Source organism: Macaca nemestrina, chromosome 5 (assembly GCF_043159975.1).
Source record: "Macaca nemestrina isolate mMacNem1 chromosome 5, mMacNem.hap1, whole genome shotgun sequence".
NCBI classification, from domain to species: domain Eukaryota; kingdom Metazoa; phylum Chordata; class Mammalia; order Primates; family Cercopithecidae; genus Macaca; species Macaca nemestrina.
This window is the reverse complement of record NC_092129.1, coordinates 107,264,073-107,280,342: the sequence shown is the minus strand read 5'-3', so window position 1 is coordinate 107,280,342 and position 16,270 is coordinate 107,264,073. Positions and strand designations below refer to the sequence as shown.

Below are 16,270 nucleotides of genomic sequence, written 5' to 3'. Positions count from 1 at the left end.
ATAATTGGGTAATACACAAGAATTCAAACAAAAGAAAATATTCACGAAGTTCTAAAAAACATACATTTTGTAATTGAAACTAATTTGAACGTACTTAATGTCTTTTAAAATGCTAAGAGTAAAAAAAGAAAGCTCTTAATACATTTTAATTCATATAAAGTACTCCTGCTAAAACTAAAACTATATTACCTTCCTTTTTCGAGTAGAAGTTCCTGGCACATCAGCATCTTTCTCTTCTTCCTTTGAGGCAAGAATTTATCAGATTCATAAAACATTTTAAATGTCATTATACTTTATAGTTGATTAATTAGCAATTATTTCCTTTACACACTGGAACACTGTAATGTATATGCTGGGGCACTTTACTGACTCATTAAAAAGTTTCCCATTAAAAATTTTTTTTGTAACTCTAAGAAGAATATTCTACTGCCAGTTTTTGTTTTAAACTACACTAGACAAGAAATAATCTTCACAACAGCTTTTACCTGAAAACTATAATATGTAAATTTATTTTTATACAGAGAATATCAATATAGTAATCATAATGAAATATTACATACCTCAGAATCAGACAACACTTTCTTCTTCATTGAATTATAAAGTGGAATTATGTTATAACAAGTCTGATCCCTACATAACAAGGAAATGTTAAAATGTAAGACTACAGCCATGATAATTTTTTCCTTAAAAATTTGTTCCTAAAACCATATTTTAAGATAAAAGTAGAAGCTGAAGGCTTGCTTTCTCCTGCATTGGCTTACTCCAATAATGTGTGCACACACATTTAACCCTGACCCCTCCACTCCGTAGAGTTTTCAGTGTGGCCTGACTATATCATTACACCAAACCCAAGTCTCATCTCCCAGTCTTTGCTTAGGTATCTGCTGTGCTTCTTCCATTCCTCAGTCTTCAAACAGCTAATATATTTCTTGTCTTCCAACTTTCTTTCTTTTATTCTTAAATGTATTTCCCAAAACTCTGTTCTTACGCATCTTCTCTTGACACTGTACCTTTTGCTTTGATAACTTTACATACTGGTGGTTTATCTGTGTAAATGAATTCCAAAATTCCTGCAATCTGTCCTAACCCTTCTCCTGAGCGTTCTACCATAACCTAAAATTCCACATGTTTAAACTTAATAGTGGCTCCCCAGATATCCTTGTTCCTTTCTCTATTTTTTCTTAAACAACATACCATTCTTACAGTAATGGGAATATTGGTTTTTCATTATTCTTTCCCTTTCCTCCTCCTTATAAATCCAATTAGTGGTCAAGTGCTGTGAACTCTATCCCCAAGTATGTCTGGGCATCTGTCCCTTTCTCACTTCCATAAATTAAGCCCTCATCAACTCTTAGTTGGTCAAATATAGCAGTCAATCTGCTATTTATGCTTCTTGTCTCTTCTATATCAATTAAATTAGACACTGCAGTCAAATTAACATTTTTAAGGCATAGTGTAAAACATTTTATTCTCACGTCAAAATACTTTCAACATCCCCTTGCTCTCAGAGCTCATATTTTAAAAGTCTAAAACCTTAGATTGGCATTCAAGGCCACCCATGATGTGGCCCCAACTCAAATTTATAGCACTGTATCTCTACTGTGACTTCTACTCATTACTGTCTACCTCACCCAATTTATATTACCCTTAATTAAACCTCCCTACCTCATGCTGCTCCTTATCCCTGGAATGGCTTTCTTTTCATCTAACGTTTCCTTAATCTATCAATATCTACCTTGAATACAATGTCTTCTTAACATACTTCTCCTCCCCTGTATCTGAATCCCCATCATCACAACTAAAAGTGATCCTACACTCATCTAAACTTCTATACAATTCTATTACTTGTCACAGTTTTCCTTATATTATAGTTTCTTACAGATTTATCTATCCTATGAAACTGTATTAAGAGGATAAAAATACTACCTCCAAGCACCCTTTATATTACTTTGTATGTATCAATTGCTTGAAATTTTGCCAAATAACTCAATTAAAAAGTATAATTAAAATTTCAAGGAATACTTAATATCCTGAAAACTATCTGCTAAAAAAAGTATTTCTAAACAAACTATACACATCTAAAAAAAATGCCACGGATTTATTTTTAGGAATATACAATACAAATGCTTTAAGTGTTTCATGAATCTGATTTCAAAGACATTTCAAAGTAGCTGTTTGAAAGAAATACATTTCATAGACTATTTCAAATGTATTAACAATTTTCATCTAAATTATTTCACTGAAATATGAATATGGTATCTCATGTAGTTCTACTGATTCTCTTTGAAAAAACAGATATACCTACACATAGTTATAACACAAAAAATTACAGACATAAGAGTCTTCGGAGGATAATGCTTAATTACTAATTTCAATAAGGAAAACAAAAGCATAGCAATAATGGCCCCCAAACCATTGGAAAGCAATAGATATCTTAGAAAATAAGGTAGAGAAAGGGCACAAAATTGACCTTACTAATTATGTTTGGTGTTTGTTATACTGAAATGACCTGCATTTCTCAGTTAAAAAACATTAATCAAAAAGGAACTCAAAGATTATGTCCATTAACGAGAATGAAGCAGGGATGTTTATTAAAAAAAAAAAAAAAACCTGAATAATCCTGAAGTTTTCATTATGTAAAAATGAAAGCTGATAACAGCTAAGTAAGCTTTTAAAATGCTGTTACTACTTCTCAACCAGGAAAAAAAAATTCAAAATAACAACATGGAATCACAGCAGTCTTTGTACAAAGTATAGAATTCATTTCTCTGCCTTCAATTTAGGAGGCTCAATTCATTGTATGACTGCATAAAATCCTTAAGATAAGGAAGGGAAAGTACTTCTGCCTTAATAAATAGTGGTTATCACTCTTGTTATGGGATCAATGAGGAACTAACCTTGACTTTGAACTAGAATCATGAAAGTTAAATTTAGTCTCCTGCTGGACTACTTAAATACTTGTTAATATACTTGACAGGGGCAATATACTGCTAGGATGAAAAATTCTCAAATCAGATGGCAGACACTCATTTACTGTGCAACCTTATACATGTTAACCACTATAGGCCATAGTTTCCTCAATTCAAAATTCCAGATAATAAATCTCTTCCACCTGTAAGATTGTTACTTGGGTTAGAAAAGTTAAAGTAGGTAAAACATTACATGTTAAATAAATCTTTACTGTTATTATTGTCTAACAGTTAGATTGCGAAAAGAATCTTTTAAAAAAATTTTTAACCTTAAAACACAATGGTAATGCAGCTTTTATGATTTCATTCTTATTATTAGCCAATGACCTGTTTCTTCCAAAACCCAGGATCAAACCAGGGACCTTTAGATCTTCAGTCTAACGCTCTCCCAACTGAGCTATTTTGGCTACTCGTAAACGTTTCCTCTTTACAAACAGTATGTTTTCTATTTTAAGAGGAACTATAGTGCCATTAATTATTAAAACTATCATAATTACGTATGAAAAAATAACTTACTTTATAAAATGCAGAAGAAGATCAGTCACGAATTTAGCAGATTTCACAATAGGGCTTCCAGGCTCATTAAATGTTCGTGTATTATGCTCTATATATCGAACTTCCCACATTAGGGAAGAAACCCGCCTTAAAAAAACAAAATATAGAAGTTTTAACTTCCTTATATTTAGAAATATGTGTACATCATTTAAAACCAAGACATTCCAACTTTTCAATTTCAGTCTAAACCAATCGTAAAAACCAGTGGTCTTATAAAGTCATTTTCAAAGAAGCATAACTGCATTTGTGTTAGGGGAAAAAAAGAGGGGCAACCATAACTATGTATTTGCATACAAGATGTCTGGAATGGAACACACCAGACTATTAACAATGCCCTCTTTTTGGGAGGGACAACATCTATATGGGGAGTGGCAGGAGAGTAGAAAGGGGAGAGTTTTTAAGTTTTGGCTTTATATATTTTTGTCATGTATGCTAACATTTTTTGGTAATAAAGACCCCTGACTTCTGAACAAAAAAGGAAACAAGTAATTTTAATCTAATTATATTATTGGTAATCAAATGACATATACAAATGAAAAGTTAACTGACAGCCACCTTATGAGATACAAAACTATAAAAATATTGCATGTTCGTTTACCAAGAAACCTAACTAAATGAGAATTATTTTCTGAACACTTAACTGATAATGCTAAAATAAAATCTGGAGTTTTATAATTTTATTTCTGAAAGTAAATAAAAATCCAAGGACAACTTTTGAGAATATTATCTAATATGTGGCCTGACTTAAAATAATAAAGAAGAAAACACTTAGAAAATCTTACTGATTGTGAACAGAAATACAATTACATGGAATAAAAAAACACTGTATGTAACTGTGGACATAGAAACAAAGAAAAACTGCATTTCAAAAAGATTCACAAGGCTCTATCTAATAACAGAATCAGATATCTTCAGTGTATCATATAGAAAACTGTGTGTAACATAAGTATTAGATTAATACCAGCAGGGCAAACTGACAGTAATAGTTTAACAAGAGACTGAACTAGAAGTATCACGAAAGAGAAACTATAAGAAGTCTAACACCAATGAGTGAAGGAAGAAGCAAAAACTTTTAAACAGTGAAATAGTACTGGAAGTCATCATTGTATTGAATAAGAACATAACTCAGGTTTATAACTGAGTTTATTATCAGGTTGGAAAACAGGCAATTTCTAATTCATGTAAGTATTGTGTTCCAAAAGTTTTTTTCCTAAATTGGCTACAAAACTAGGGTAATGCCAAAAGCCTATTTAAAATATAATGTATCTTGAAATACAGATGTTCCTCAACTAATGATGGGGTTACACCCTGATAAACCCACTGTAAATTCAAAATACCATTAAGTCAAAAATGCATGTGATATAGTTAACCTAGCAAATATTTTACCTCAGCCAAGCCTACCTCAAATGTGCTCAGAACACTTACATTAGCCTATGGTTGGGCAAAATCATATGGCAACATAATACACTGTACAGTATCGGTTTAACTTCATGATCACATGGGTGACTGGGAGCTACTGGGAGCTGTAGCTCACTGCCATTGCTCAGCATCATGAAAGAGTACATCACAAGCCCAGAAAAAGATCAGAATTCAAAATTTGAAGTATGGTTTCTACTGAATGCATATCCCTTTCATATCACTGTAAAGCTGAAAAATCTAAGTCAAACCACTGGAAGTCAAACCTTATGTATAGTATATGTTAGCAATTATCATGTTGAGTAATGTGTGAGATATTTACAACAATAATGGAAGATATCAGCAGCTTATCTTTCTAGTTGTAGTACAACAATTAGTGTATGTATACAAACAGTTCTTTCCTTCTCACCCACCCATGTCTTGTTTCATCTCTGAAGCACTAGGTTTAACTTCCAATCTTTAGCAATTTAGGGGTCAAGGTAGGAATATAGTTAGGAATTCCTTCATTTTTTTTTTTTTTCTCTTAAACTTCCAACAACTGATACTGAAAAAGACTTGAAGAATGCTTTGAGGGTGGGATGGTTGGGAACCACATAGCATAGAGGATTTTCTCCCTATCTCTACGCTTTTTGACAAATATCAAGGAAGCAACAGCAAACACACCTAAGAAGATCAGAAAAATCTTTAGAAACTCAAGTTTAATATATTTGTTTTCTTTATTCCAGTGGTTCTCAATCAAGGATAATTATGCTCCCCAGAAGACATGTGACAATGTCTGATTACATTTTTGGTTTTCACAACTAGTGGGCTGCTACTGGCATCTAGTGGGTAGAGGCACAGGATAGCCCCTCACAATGAGATATGGAAATAAAATTTAAGTCATAAAAAGAACCAAAGGCACATTTTATACAGAAAAATATTAGTACAAAATATGAATAAAACTTCTGTAAGTTAAAAAAGAAGAATAATGGAAAGGACTTCAGTAATAAATAACTGGTCACAAAAAGTTTTAATGCAATGTTACACAAATTAAATTGTTGGACTGCTAAGCAAAGGTTATATGAGAAACATTAAAACTAAAAACAGGATTCTATTATTTAAAAGCTATAAACATTTTTTGACAAAACATTTTAGGTAATAAACCTATAAAGCCTACTGAAGATTAAAGACATTTAACAAAATTACCTAGATAATGAAAATTAATTGAAATTATGCCTGGGCCATTTAATTCTAATTCTTTTTCATGCTAAACTACAACTATGAAAAACTGAGTATTTTCAAATTTCAGTGTTATAAGTAATGATAAGCTGAATATAGGCAAAATAAGAACAAAATACATAATACAAATACATAATTTTTATTATATATTCTATTAAAAATCAACGAACAAATAAATACTTTAATGTTATCTAGGAGAAAATGAAATAACTTGCCTTGCTTTATAGAATACAATATAAAGATAGTGAGCATAAAATCATTCCAGCCTCTAGGAATAACTGTACCTAGGAATTGTATTTTAAGTGTCTAAAGACCAGCAGCATTGGCATTACTGGTACTTGTTAGAAATGCAGAATCTCCAGTACCACTCCAAATCTACTGAATAAGATTCTACATTTTAACATAATCCCCAGGTGATTCTTATGTGCATTCATATATACAAAAAGTTGAGAAACACTGCTAAAGATCAGTAAATGGGTGGAAAGATCACCAGCTTTCCTTTGATAGTAGCTACATCAAATAGTTCTAACCTGTAAAACCTGTTTTCCAGTCTTTGTTTAATTGTACTTAGATCCGTTGGATATGCCACTACTGTGCAATACATGGGATAGGCTTGCAGATCCACAGGGGCCACAAATGCTGAGGCAATATCTAAAATAAATAGATAAGTTTGTAAATTTATTTTTGTATGCTTAAAATAATTCAAGAAGAATTCTACTTGAATTAAGACTTAAAAAGTCCTTATCTACATAATCATTAATCTGCCACTGTCTTTTCACAAACAATATAGTTTAGCTGACATGAAGAATCTCACTTTTTCTACATATATACTGCCAAATTCTAGGGGTATTCATAGGTTTACTGGGAGAAAGAAACAAATTATATATACATATATCAGACCTACTAAGTACACACACATTGCCATAATTGACAGTTGGCCATTCCTGAATCTATATTTGACAAAACCATTCTATTATTAACACTGTAACATACTGCATTCAAATCTAACCTCTGACTTTCTCAAAACTTATTCCCTTATCTCAACTTTACATTATTCTGAGAAATATCAGACAAGTAGAGAAAAGGAAACAGACCCAGAAGTTTTGATTTAGTGATACTACTGATCCAATACACACTGTAAAGTTGTACAGCAAAAACTATAACTAGTTAGGATTACTCCCACTTTTTTGCTAATTCACATATAATACTTAATATCCTAAAATATTGCTAAAATTATTTCAGGTAGTATTTATAAGGCTATTCCTATAAAGTGTTGGCATTTTATAAAATACTTCAGATTTGAATATTCCTCACTGTGTGTGTCCATCCAGCTCTTCTTACTCATGTTAATTTCTCTCTGGACTCTGCAGCTGATTCCTTACTGAGAGAGAGGGTTGCTACAAACCACCACATAGTCTAGAGTTACTTCAGAAGCCCAGAATTCAGATAATCAAGTTTTGTGATCATTGTTTTCTTTCCTTTTAACAAGGCAAAGCAATTAATATACCCTCTCCTTTCCCCTTAAAAAGATGCTCTTTTGTGTGTGTATATCAAGTTGGGGGAGACCAGTACAAGCTATCCGTATAATTATAATTGAGCTTTCAACCCTCCTCCATGAATTCATATCATGTCAGTCTGAATATGTCAAGTGTTTTAAATTGGGTTGTGGAGGACAAAGATTTTTCAGAGATGCCTCTGGCACTTCTAGGAGGCCCTTATTCTAAAATTCAGCTAACATAACCTAATTTATAACTGTTTTAAATAGTTAAGTCCCGTGTTAAGATCACATTCAAAAACAGATTCCACTTAAAATGTTTGAAACCATTGACTTAGGATATTGTGAAAAAAATTTTTTGTTGGAGAATAACAGTATTTTTCTATTACTTTGCATTCTGCCAGTTTTTTCTATACTCATGTGTTGCTTTACTTACCTAGTGTCATCAACTGGTTTATTCCTGCCACAATTCTTTCACATTCTTCATCCCTGGGATTGGTACCCCATTCTCCATCAAGAGGTTTATAGATTAGTGATCTGCATTCACCATCAGTTAAAGGAACACTGGTACCTAGTTCTTCAGGAAATACAGCTGAAATAGAAAAGCAGATCATTGCAAATATGTGGTAACTTATTAGTATTTAGGTTAGCTTTAGAATGTAAAAATAATAGTCACAAAATTAAAGTATATTTTGTATAGATTTGGTAAATATACTCTTTATTTTAACACAGGAAAGTACGTTTCAAGGGTCATGAAAATTTAAATTAATTTTTAAATGATACTGTAAATGATTCTCTAAATAATTACTTCTCCAAAATTATACCTGAAAATCTGCTCTGTAATCAAGCTACACGTGCAGAAATCATTTCTATAAAATATGCAAATCTCAAAGTTTTCTGAATCACTTCATAATTGCCATGTTCACTTTTGATAAACTATACACAAGGTAAAACTGAACTAAAGTGACATTTTCTAGAAATACTTCAATCGAAGCTTCAATTTTTGAATGTAGGAACAGAGAATTATGAAAATTGACAAATGATGTTTATGCTTATTACTCATAAATTATGAAGGTATGCTTTCTGCATGCTTGAATCTTTAACAGTTTTAGCTGACAGAATCACTAGAGGGTTAAGGTAACTCAAAATCTAGAAACGTGTTAGGTAATTTTTCCTTTAGACTAGGTTTTGGCAGATACACACTGAAAATATGCCACTGTTTGTGTACAATCAAAATTCTCATCACAAACTACAATTAAACTCTATAGGTTCGTATGAATGTATATCCAAATAGAACAACAACAGTAACCACCCTTCAATATACTTAGGTAGGAAACGAAATAGTGAATCAGTATCACTTATTCATTTAAAAAATATCCAAGGCATTCTAACACCAACTGGCTTCACTGCTATCATATTCACAACAGTTCAATGTGAGTTCAAATTTAAACTTTTTTTTTAATAAACGAGAGAAACAAAAAGATAAGCCATGTAACATGGTTACAAATTAAGATATTTTATAATTTTAACAGCTCTAATTTAGCAGTGAGATAAAAACACATAATATTGGCATTAAATTTTCAAAGTGATAATTCCTGCAAAGAACTAATCTTAGCTTACCAGCATGACCATCTTCTCATTTCTGAGGTCTATGAGATTGGGTTATTTTCTCCAACAGTTATTTTTTCTCTGACTTTGGAATACAATAACTACTGAGTAACTCAATTAATAAAAGATGATTTCTACTATGTTAGAAATTAGATGTTTTCCTCTTTGTATTTTAAAGATCTTATTTTTATCTGCTAACAGATGTTATTATTATTATTATTGTTGTTTTTGAGATGGAGTCTCACTCTCTTGCCCAGGCTGGAGTGCAGTGGTGCAATCTCGGCTCAATGCAACCTCTGCCTCCTAGGTTCAAGTGATTTTCCTGCCTCAGCCTCCTGAGTAGCTGGGATTACAGGCACATGCCACCACACCAGGCTGATTTTTGTATTTTTAGTTGAGATGGGGTTTCACCATGTTGGTCAGGCTGCTCTCGAACACCTGACCTCGTGATCCACCTGCCTCAGCCTCCCAAAGTGCTGGGATTACAGGTGTGAGCCACCGTGCCCGCCCTGTAATATATTATTGTTAAAAAAATCAAACAATATAGAATAACAGAAAATAATTTATGAAGTCTTTATAATCCTACTCTATAAATAATCATTATTAAAATCTGGACTATATCCTTTTAATCCCTTTTTGGCTTATGCAATTGTGTATGTGTGTTGTATTTTTTACAAGCAAACAAAAATGGGCAATGAAGTGGAAAGAATATATAAACTCCAGGCTTTGGTCCCAATGACCTTTTCTCAGTACAAGGAAGACGTCGTACTCACTGCCTAAGGCTAATTATTAAATCCTGAATGTGTCAGGCCATATGCACAATGACAGTTATATTGTCATTATTAATTATATCTTCGTTGAGCTCTTGTGTGTGTCAGACTCTACAATAAGCACTTTACACACATGATGCTATTTAATCCTTAAAGCAGCCCTATAAGGAAGGTATTAGCTTAGACGGTTTCAAAGGCCGAGTCCTAAAAAGTTGGGGAGTGAGGCTTTATGGAACTTGCCAAGATCACATAAAAAATGACAAGTCAGGATATGAACTGATGTCCGTCTCTCTCAAAAGCATAACCTCTTAACTATCATGTTACACTGTAAGCAGTCTGCTAAAGTTACAAAAATGTCTCTGCCTCCCAAATGCACACTTTCTTGAATAATAATTAATAAAACAATTTCATATTTTGTTGTAATAAATTAATTTCAATCTTCCCGGTGAGACTATAAATTCCAAGTAGGCAAGAGTTATATCTATATTCTTTGCTGCTGAATCTCCCCTACTTCAAGGTGTACAATAAATATTTGCTGAATGAATGTTTTCTATTTGATACTCACAACAACTGTGATAGCATGTTAGCAAATCTTAAATAATTTCTTAAGAAATTAACTCCATAATGCAGACACAAAAAGCCCAACACACACTTACCATTATTAGGTATAAGCTCCATATCCCAAGGACTCATCTTTTCTGTATCTCCATTGTCCCAGCTTAAAGAAAGAAAAATCATTATATTAAAAAATCTAAATTATTGTTTCACAATTTTAATAAAATCAATTATCAAAATAATTGCTTCTGTGTTTAAAAGAAGTCTCTTTATCTCTTAATAGATGGAAAAAAAAATTCACAGCAAGCCTAGGTGAACTAAAATACAACAAATGTTTCCTTACCAAACATTGTAGCATTGAAACAGACTATCAGGGTACTCAAGTTGAAGAGGTTCCTGGCTTTCAATTGTTCCAAACCACCAGGCATCATCTATGACAGACCTGAAGCGGTCACCTGGCCAAGAACAAAAACTATCTCATTATTCTGAAATGCATGGCTGCTGTCACTGCTTTTTCCTAACGTAAACCTTTAAGTACCTAAACTGCCTGTATGACTTCAGAAGACAAAAAGTGAACCACACACTCCAAAAATAAGTAAGTACAATCAGCAATACCAAGAGAAAAAAGGTATTTAGTAAGCATACTTGAAGTGTGATTTAGCAATTTTCAATTCTACTTTTTATATTTCATTAAGGTATATAGAAATTCACTTGCTTTAGGCATTTTTACCAATCTAGCATTTTAAATTCATCATTAACACTATACCCAAACTTTTCACTCAAAGAAGATTATAATTTAGGTAAATTCTACTCAACAATTACTTAATCTATTTTTAATTTCTTATTTTCTGTAAGCAAGTTTTCCCAACCAACAATCAATCAAGACTCCGTCCTAAACAAAACAACATAAAATCCAACCTGTCTTCCTTCATCTCAATCACTCTTAATACTCACTCACTCTCCCTTTCCTGTAAAAGGAAACAAAAAAAGAAACAAAAATAAAACAACTAGTCTTTTTAAAACAGAGGACACTCCTTGTGTCTATTTCCTTATCCGACTGCTGTCATCGTATTACTTAACCTGCTTTTTCCCAAAGACCTGAACAAGCTATAAATGCTATGGCTTTTTCTTATCTAAATCTTCTCATGTTCCTTCCGTGTCATAAGAAAACTGTAAGTCACTTACTTCCTTTATGCAATGCTTTCCTGTTCCTCAGCTATCACAGTACTTGAGTTTTCTCGTGGCTAGCATAGGCTAGAGTCTGAAAGACTTGGGTTCAAATAATGTATCTGTGTAACTTTGAATATATTAACTATTTTTGACCTTCATTTTCCTTGTCTATAAAATAGAAATGGTGATGTCTACCTCCCGGTAATTTTTGAATAATGCATTCTATTAAAGTACATTTTTGACACACGGGTAAGTTAAAATGAATTAAGTTAGCAATTAATCTGAATCAGTTTTATTTTTAAACTCATAAAGACAAAAGTATCTATGTTCTCCTTTTCTTACCAAAAAGGATTTAAAAGTTTATAAAAACATACAGCATGAAATTAGTTAAAAATTTGAAAAACAAGGTAAAAGAATATGATAAAAAAGAAAATTGGAGCCAGGAGAAAAGTTCATAGGACACAACTGCATGTTGTTGACAGTTGTTCCTCAGATGCATACTACTGACACTTAAGAAGCTACTATATAGTTTAATAAGAAGCATTCTTGACACCACCACAACTTCACAGTAAACATGAAGAGTTTCAAAAAGCTGTATCTTATGACCCTATACAGACTGATCATCATGCTAAAGAGGAAGAACTGAATAATGTGTGCCTAACCATAATGAACAGTATCTGCAGAGTAACAAGAAAGTTAAGCAAAGAACCTGGACTACTACTGAAGTCCACCATTGAGAGTAAGCCTTAAAACATTTCTGAGGAGGGGCTGAAGTAAAAATTACTAATGTTATTTTAAATGGCAGTCGATAGGTGAATGCATATATTCTCAGATATAAAAGACTAATTAGATACTAACTTTAGAAAAATATTAACCCATAAATTAGAATAAAATCATAATATTCAAATGAGAAAATTATGACGTTCATCCATTTTAACTCTCTCTGATTTGTCCAATGTCAGCCATATTACTTTGCCGAAGTTATGAGCTCACTTCTGGAATATTCCTGAACTTTGATCTCTATTATTTGTTCTGCAATTTGTTGGCAAATTCAAGTCCTTAAAAAATAAAATTTATCATATCAAGTAATGTATGTGAAAAATTTAAAAAATCAGATGTACCAAAGGCTGATAGCCAAAACCAAGAAAAATGTTTACATCTATTTTAACTACTACTTCTTGACTTACAGATTTCTTCACTCATCAATTTTTGACAGTAAATATCAGAGTTGATTCTTGAAGACATGGGTTTTAACTGACCAGGTCTACTTACACACAGATTTTTCCAATAAACAGATTTGTCCCTCTGTATTGGCAGATTCTACATCAGCAACCAAATGCAGATTGAAAATACAGTATTAGTGGGATGTGAAATCCATGAATATGGAAGGGTCAACTTTTCACATTGGGGGGTTCCATAGGATCAACTCTGGGACCTATGTATGCAAAGATTTTGGTGTTCATGGGGGTCCTGGAAGTAATTCCCTGTGGATACTAAGGGACAACTATAACCTTAATACAACTGTACATAAAAAGTATGTGTATATTTAATCCATATTCAATTTTTAATAATGACTATGTAAATACTGCTTGCTCCTAAGCAAAATAGCATATAATGCCTTTCTTATATAATTTTGTTTTCCTTAAAATTAATAATTATTTTTTTAACGCTTGGTTTTCAGTGAATTTACAATTAAATGTATCCACAATCTCTAACAGCTCAAGCTGTAAAAAACATTCTTCAATGTCATTTTGCACGAAGACAAACTTCCTAGATAAGTTATGTGTTCCAATTTTTCCCCCTGAAGATTTTCCTCTTGAGGGAGATTTGGACTTGTTAGGTAGCTGCTATCCTGAGGCTTCTACTGAATACTTGGGATTCCTTTTAACTTTTCCTGTTCTGGACTTCCTGTTTCTTGAGGGGATTCCATACTTTTCCCTTTCTTGGTTTACTCCCTTATTTGATGAAACACATCTTTCAAAACTTCTAGGGAAATGGTACATGAGATGTAAATTTTCTTTCTAACTTCCATGTCCATAATTTTGATAACTTGCATTTTCCTAATTTCTCTTTACAGAGCACATACAAGTTTTCAAAAAAGGACAAACCACCATGCCAATGCATTCCAATGGCACTGAAGGATAGACTGGTATGTCAATTGATGTCCTTTTTCAAACCATACATACCATATACACATCACACCATGACACACATTGGTCCTATATGAAATTTTTAAGAGAACTACACTCATAAGTGGCACATCATCTATATGTAAATTAATGCACCTTAAGTGCCTGAAAACTTTTAAGGATTTTAGCTTCTTTGAGACTTGTTTATGATACTAATTTTAAAGATTATAACAGGATTAACCAATAAAAGAAAAATGTCAGTTCAGCTTTAGTACAAACTTACACATCTTGTTAAGCTTCTTTTGGCTTCAAATATAAATTCTATTGTTAATATTTTTATATAAAAATTTAACTTAACATGTACAACATGGAAAGAAAAAGTCAAATGTAACAGAAAAACATGTTTGAAATTTAAGCATCAACTAAAGTATTTTCACTTCTAAACAAAACTGAACAATACCTCTGACACAGTACCTTACTTTGCTATTAACATTCCTACAAACAGCAAAAAGATTTCTCTGATAATCTTTTTCTCAAGTATGAAAAATAGTAAATCACTAAGAAAAAAACCACATCAAACATCTATAGCTTCTAAATAAATTACCCACCTATATTCCATCGCCTATATTTTGCATCATCAAATTGTTGTCTCAAGACTAGGAAATCTATAACGTCAGGCATATCATGGTATCTAATTACAAACAGAAACAAACTGATTAGGTCACATACCTAAAAATACCTAAAAGATGTTCAAATGTATCTGAATCTTGAAAAACAATCTACAATACTAAGAAAACCATTGCCCCTTTCAACAGTCCTTACTTCATGGTAAATGATCCGCCAGTCAGTTTACCAGTATCAGGATCTAGAAAAGCAAGTTTAAGGCAGCAAAGGGTAGGTAATCCCACTTCATACTTTATGCCAACTATTTTCATAAGTTCTTGTTCCTGAGAGAGACAGAGAATATAAGAAACTATCTTTACAAAACAAACCACAAAACAGACTGCTAAACATGGTTGAGAAAAAATTTCTTGGTTTAAATCTTGATTTGGATGGTGATGACTGAGTACATGTAAAAATTTACTTAGCTCTATACTTAAGATTTGTGCACTTTATAGTATGCAAGTTACAATGAAATTTTTAATAAGTAAGAAAGGGAAGAAAAATATGGAGAACTTTACTAAAGTAAGTTTTCTATTACCATTCCAAAGACCTATGGTAACTTTGAACTACTGCTGACAAATCTAGAAATATGCATCAAATTTATGAATACAAAGCTTACCTAAGACTTATTCCCTAATTTTCACTATAACTAAATTTTGTACCCAACCCATAAACTGCACTGGAGTATATAAATTCACTCAAATCGTGTGTTTCTCTGGATGAAAATCAAACACCTGCTACTCTCTAGGACTGCTTCAATTAAACAAGGTATCTTCATGATGCAGTTTCTCATAGTACAATTTTCTCCAAAATCCATAATTGTATTTTGGGGGCCATTAAATAATAAATCAATGTCATACCCGTAGTTCCATTTTATGCCATGGTTGTTTTTTGGGATTGATACTATATATTTTATTTTTCCGGGCCATTTCAACATAGGCTTCATGTCCTTGTCGGAAATAATAAACCTAAAAAATAAAGTTATATTAAAACCTGGATGTGTTTCCTTTAATCCAATATACAGGTATCTGCTGAAATTGCAGAGAGAAAATCTAATGCCTTTTGAGCCAACAGAAATTATAACATTTTCTCCCTCCTCCTTTATCTCAAGTTGTCTTAACATCACTAAATCATAACCAAAGTGTTCCAAATAACATTACTTTGAATACACACAAGTCAAGATGAAAAGTTATTTTCTGGTTTCACCATTTTATTCTTAAATTCAAAATAAGTTAATCTATATTGCATAATAACGTTGAGTAACTAATAAGTTTATTGTCCACTTTTTTCCTTATTTTTTTTTTTTTTGAGACGGAGTCTCACTCTGTCCCCCAGGCTGGAGTGCAGTGGCACGATCTCGGCTCACTGCAAGCTCCGCCTCCCGGGTTCACGCCATTCTCCTACCTTGGCCTCCCGAATAGCTGGGACTACAGGTGCCCACCACCACGCCTGGCTAATTTTTATGTTTACACGGTGAAACCCTGTCCTTAACATTTTTAGCAAGTGGTTTGTACATATGCAGAAAACATTAAAATGAAAAATGTACTTTCACATGTATTTTAATCCTTACACAAATCCTGGTAAGACAGCAGGGCATACATTTACCCCCATTTCATGAAGATCAAATTTAAGTGACTCCTGACTACTGTCTTGGAGAACTACTACTTGAGACAGCAGTCTGACACCCACTAGTAGAAGAGCGTGTTTAAAAACGCTAAGTTT

General features: G+C 32.5%; 1 protein-coding gene and 1 non-coding gene across 4 annotated transcripts in view; both read right to left on the bottom strand.

The window, feature by feature from the left end:
• The window catches only part of PHI (pleckstrin homology domain interacting protein), a 137,903-nt gene that overhangs the window by 21,008 nt on the left and 100,625 nt on the right, over positions 1-16,270 (bottom strand). For 2 of the 3 annotated variants that reach the window (XM_011767434.2, XM_011767433.2), the window contains exons 25-35: positions 15,409-15,516; positions 14,708-14,832; positions 14,494-14,576; positions 13,029-13,076; positions 10,930-11,041; positions 10,688-10,749; positions 8,090-8,245; positions 6,689-6,809; positions 3,486-3,611; positions 561-630; positions 190-240 (exon numbers count right to left, since the gene is read on the bottom strand). In XM_011767434.2, coding sequence (XP_011765736.1) covers positions 190-240; positions 561-630; positions 3,486-3,611; positions 6,689-6,809; positions 8,090-8,245; positions 10,688-10,749; positions 10,930-11,041; positions 13,029-13,076; positions 14,494-14,576; positions 14,708-14,832; positions 15,409-15,516 — 1,062 coding nt within the window. The remainder of the gene's footprint in view (positions 1-189; positions 241-560; positions 631-3,485; positions 3,612-6,688; positions 6,810-8,089; positions 8,246-10,687; positions 10,750-10,929; positions 11,042-13,028; positions 13,077-14,493; positions 14,577-14,707; positions 14,833-15,408; positions 15,517-16,270) is intronic. The other variant, XM_011767435.3, reaches the window with a different exon arrangement.
• TRNAF-GAA (transfer RNA phenylalanine (anticodon GAA)) lies at positions 3,304-3,376 on the bottom strand. The gene has a single exon. It is a non-coding gene; the product is annotated as a tRNA-Phe (tRNA).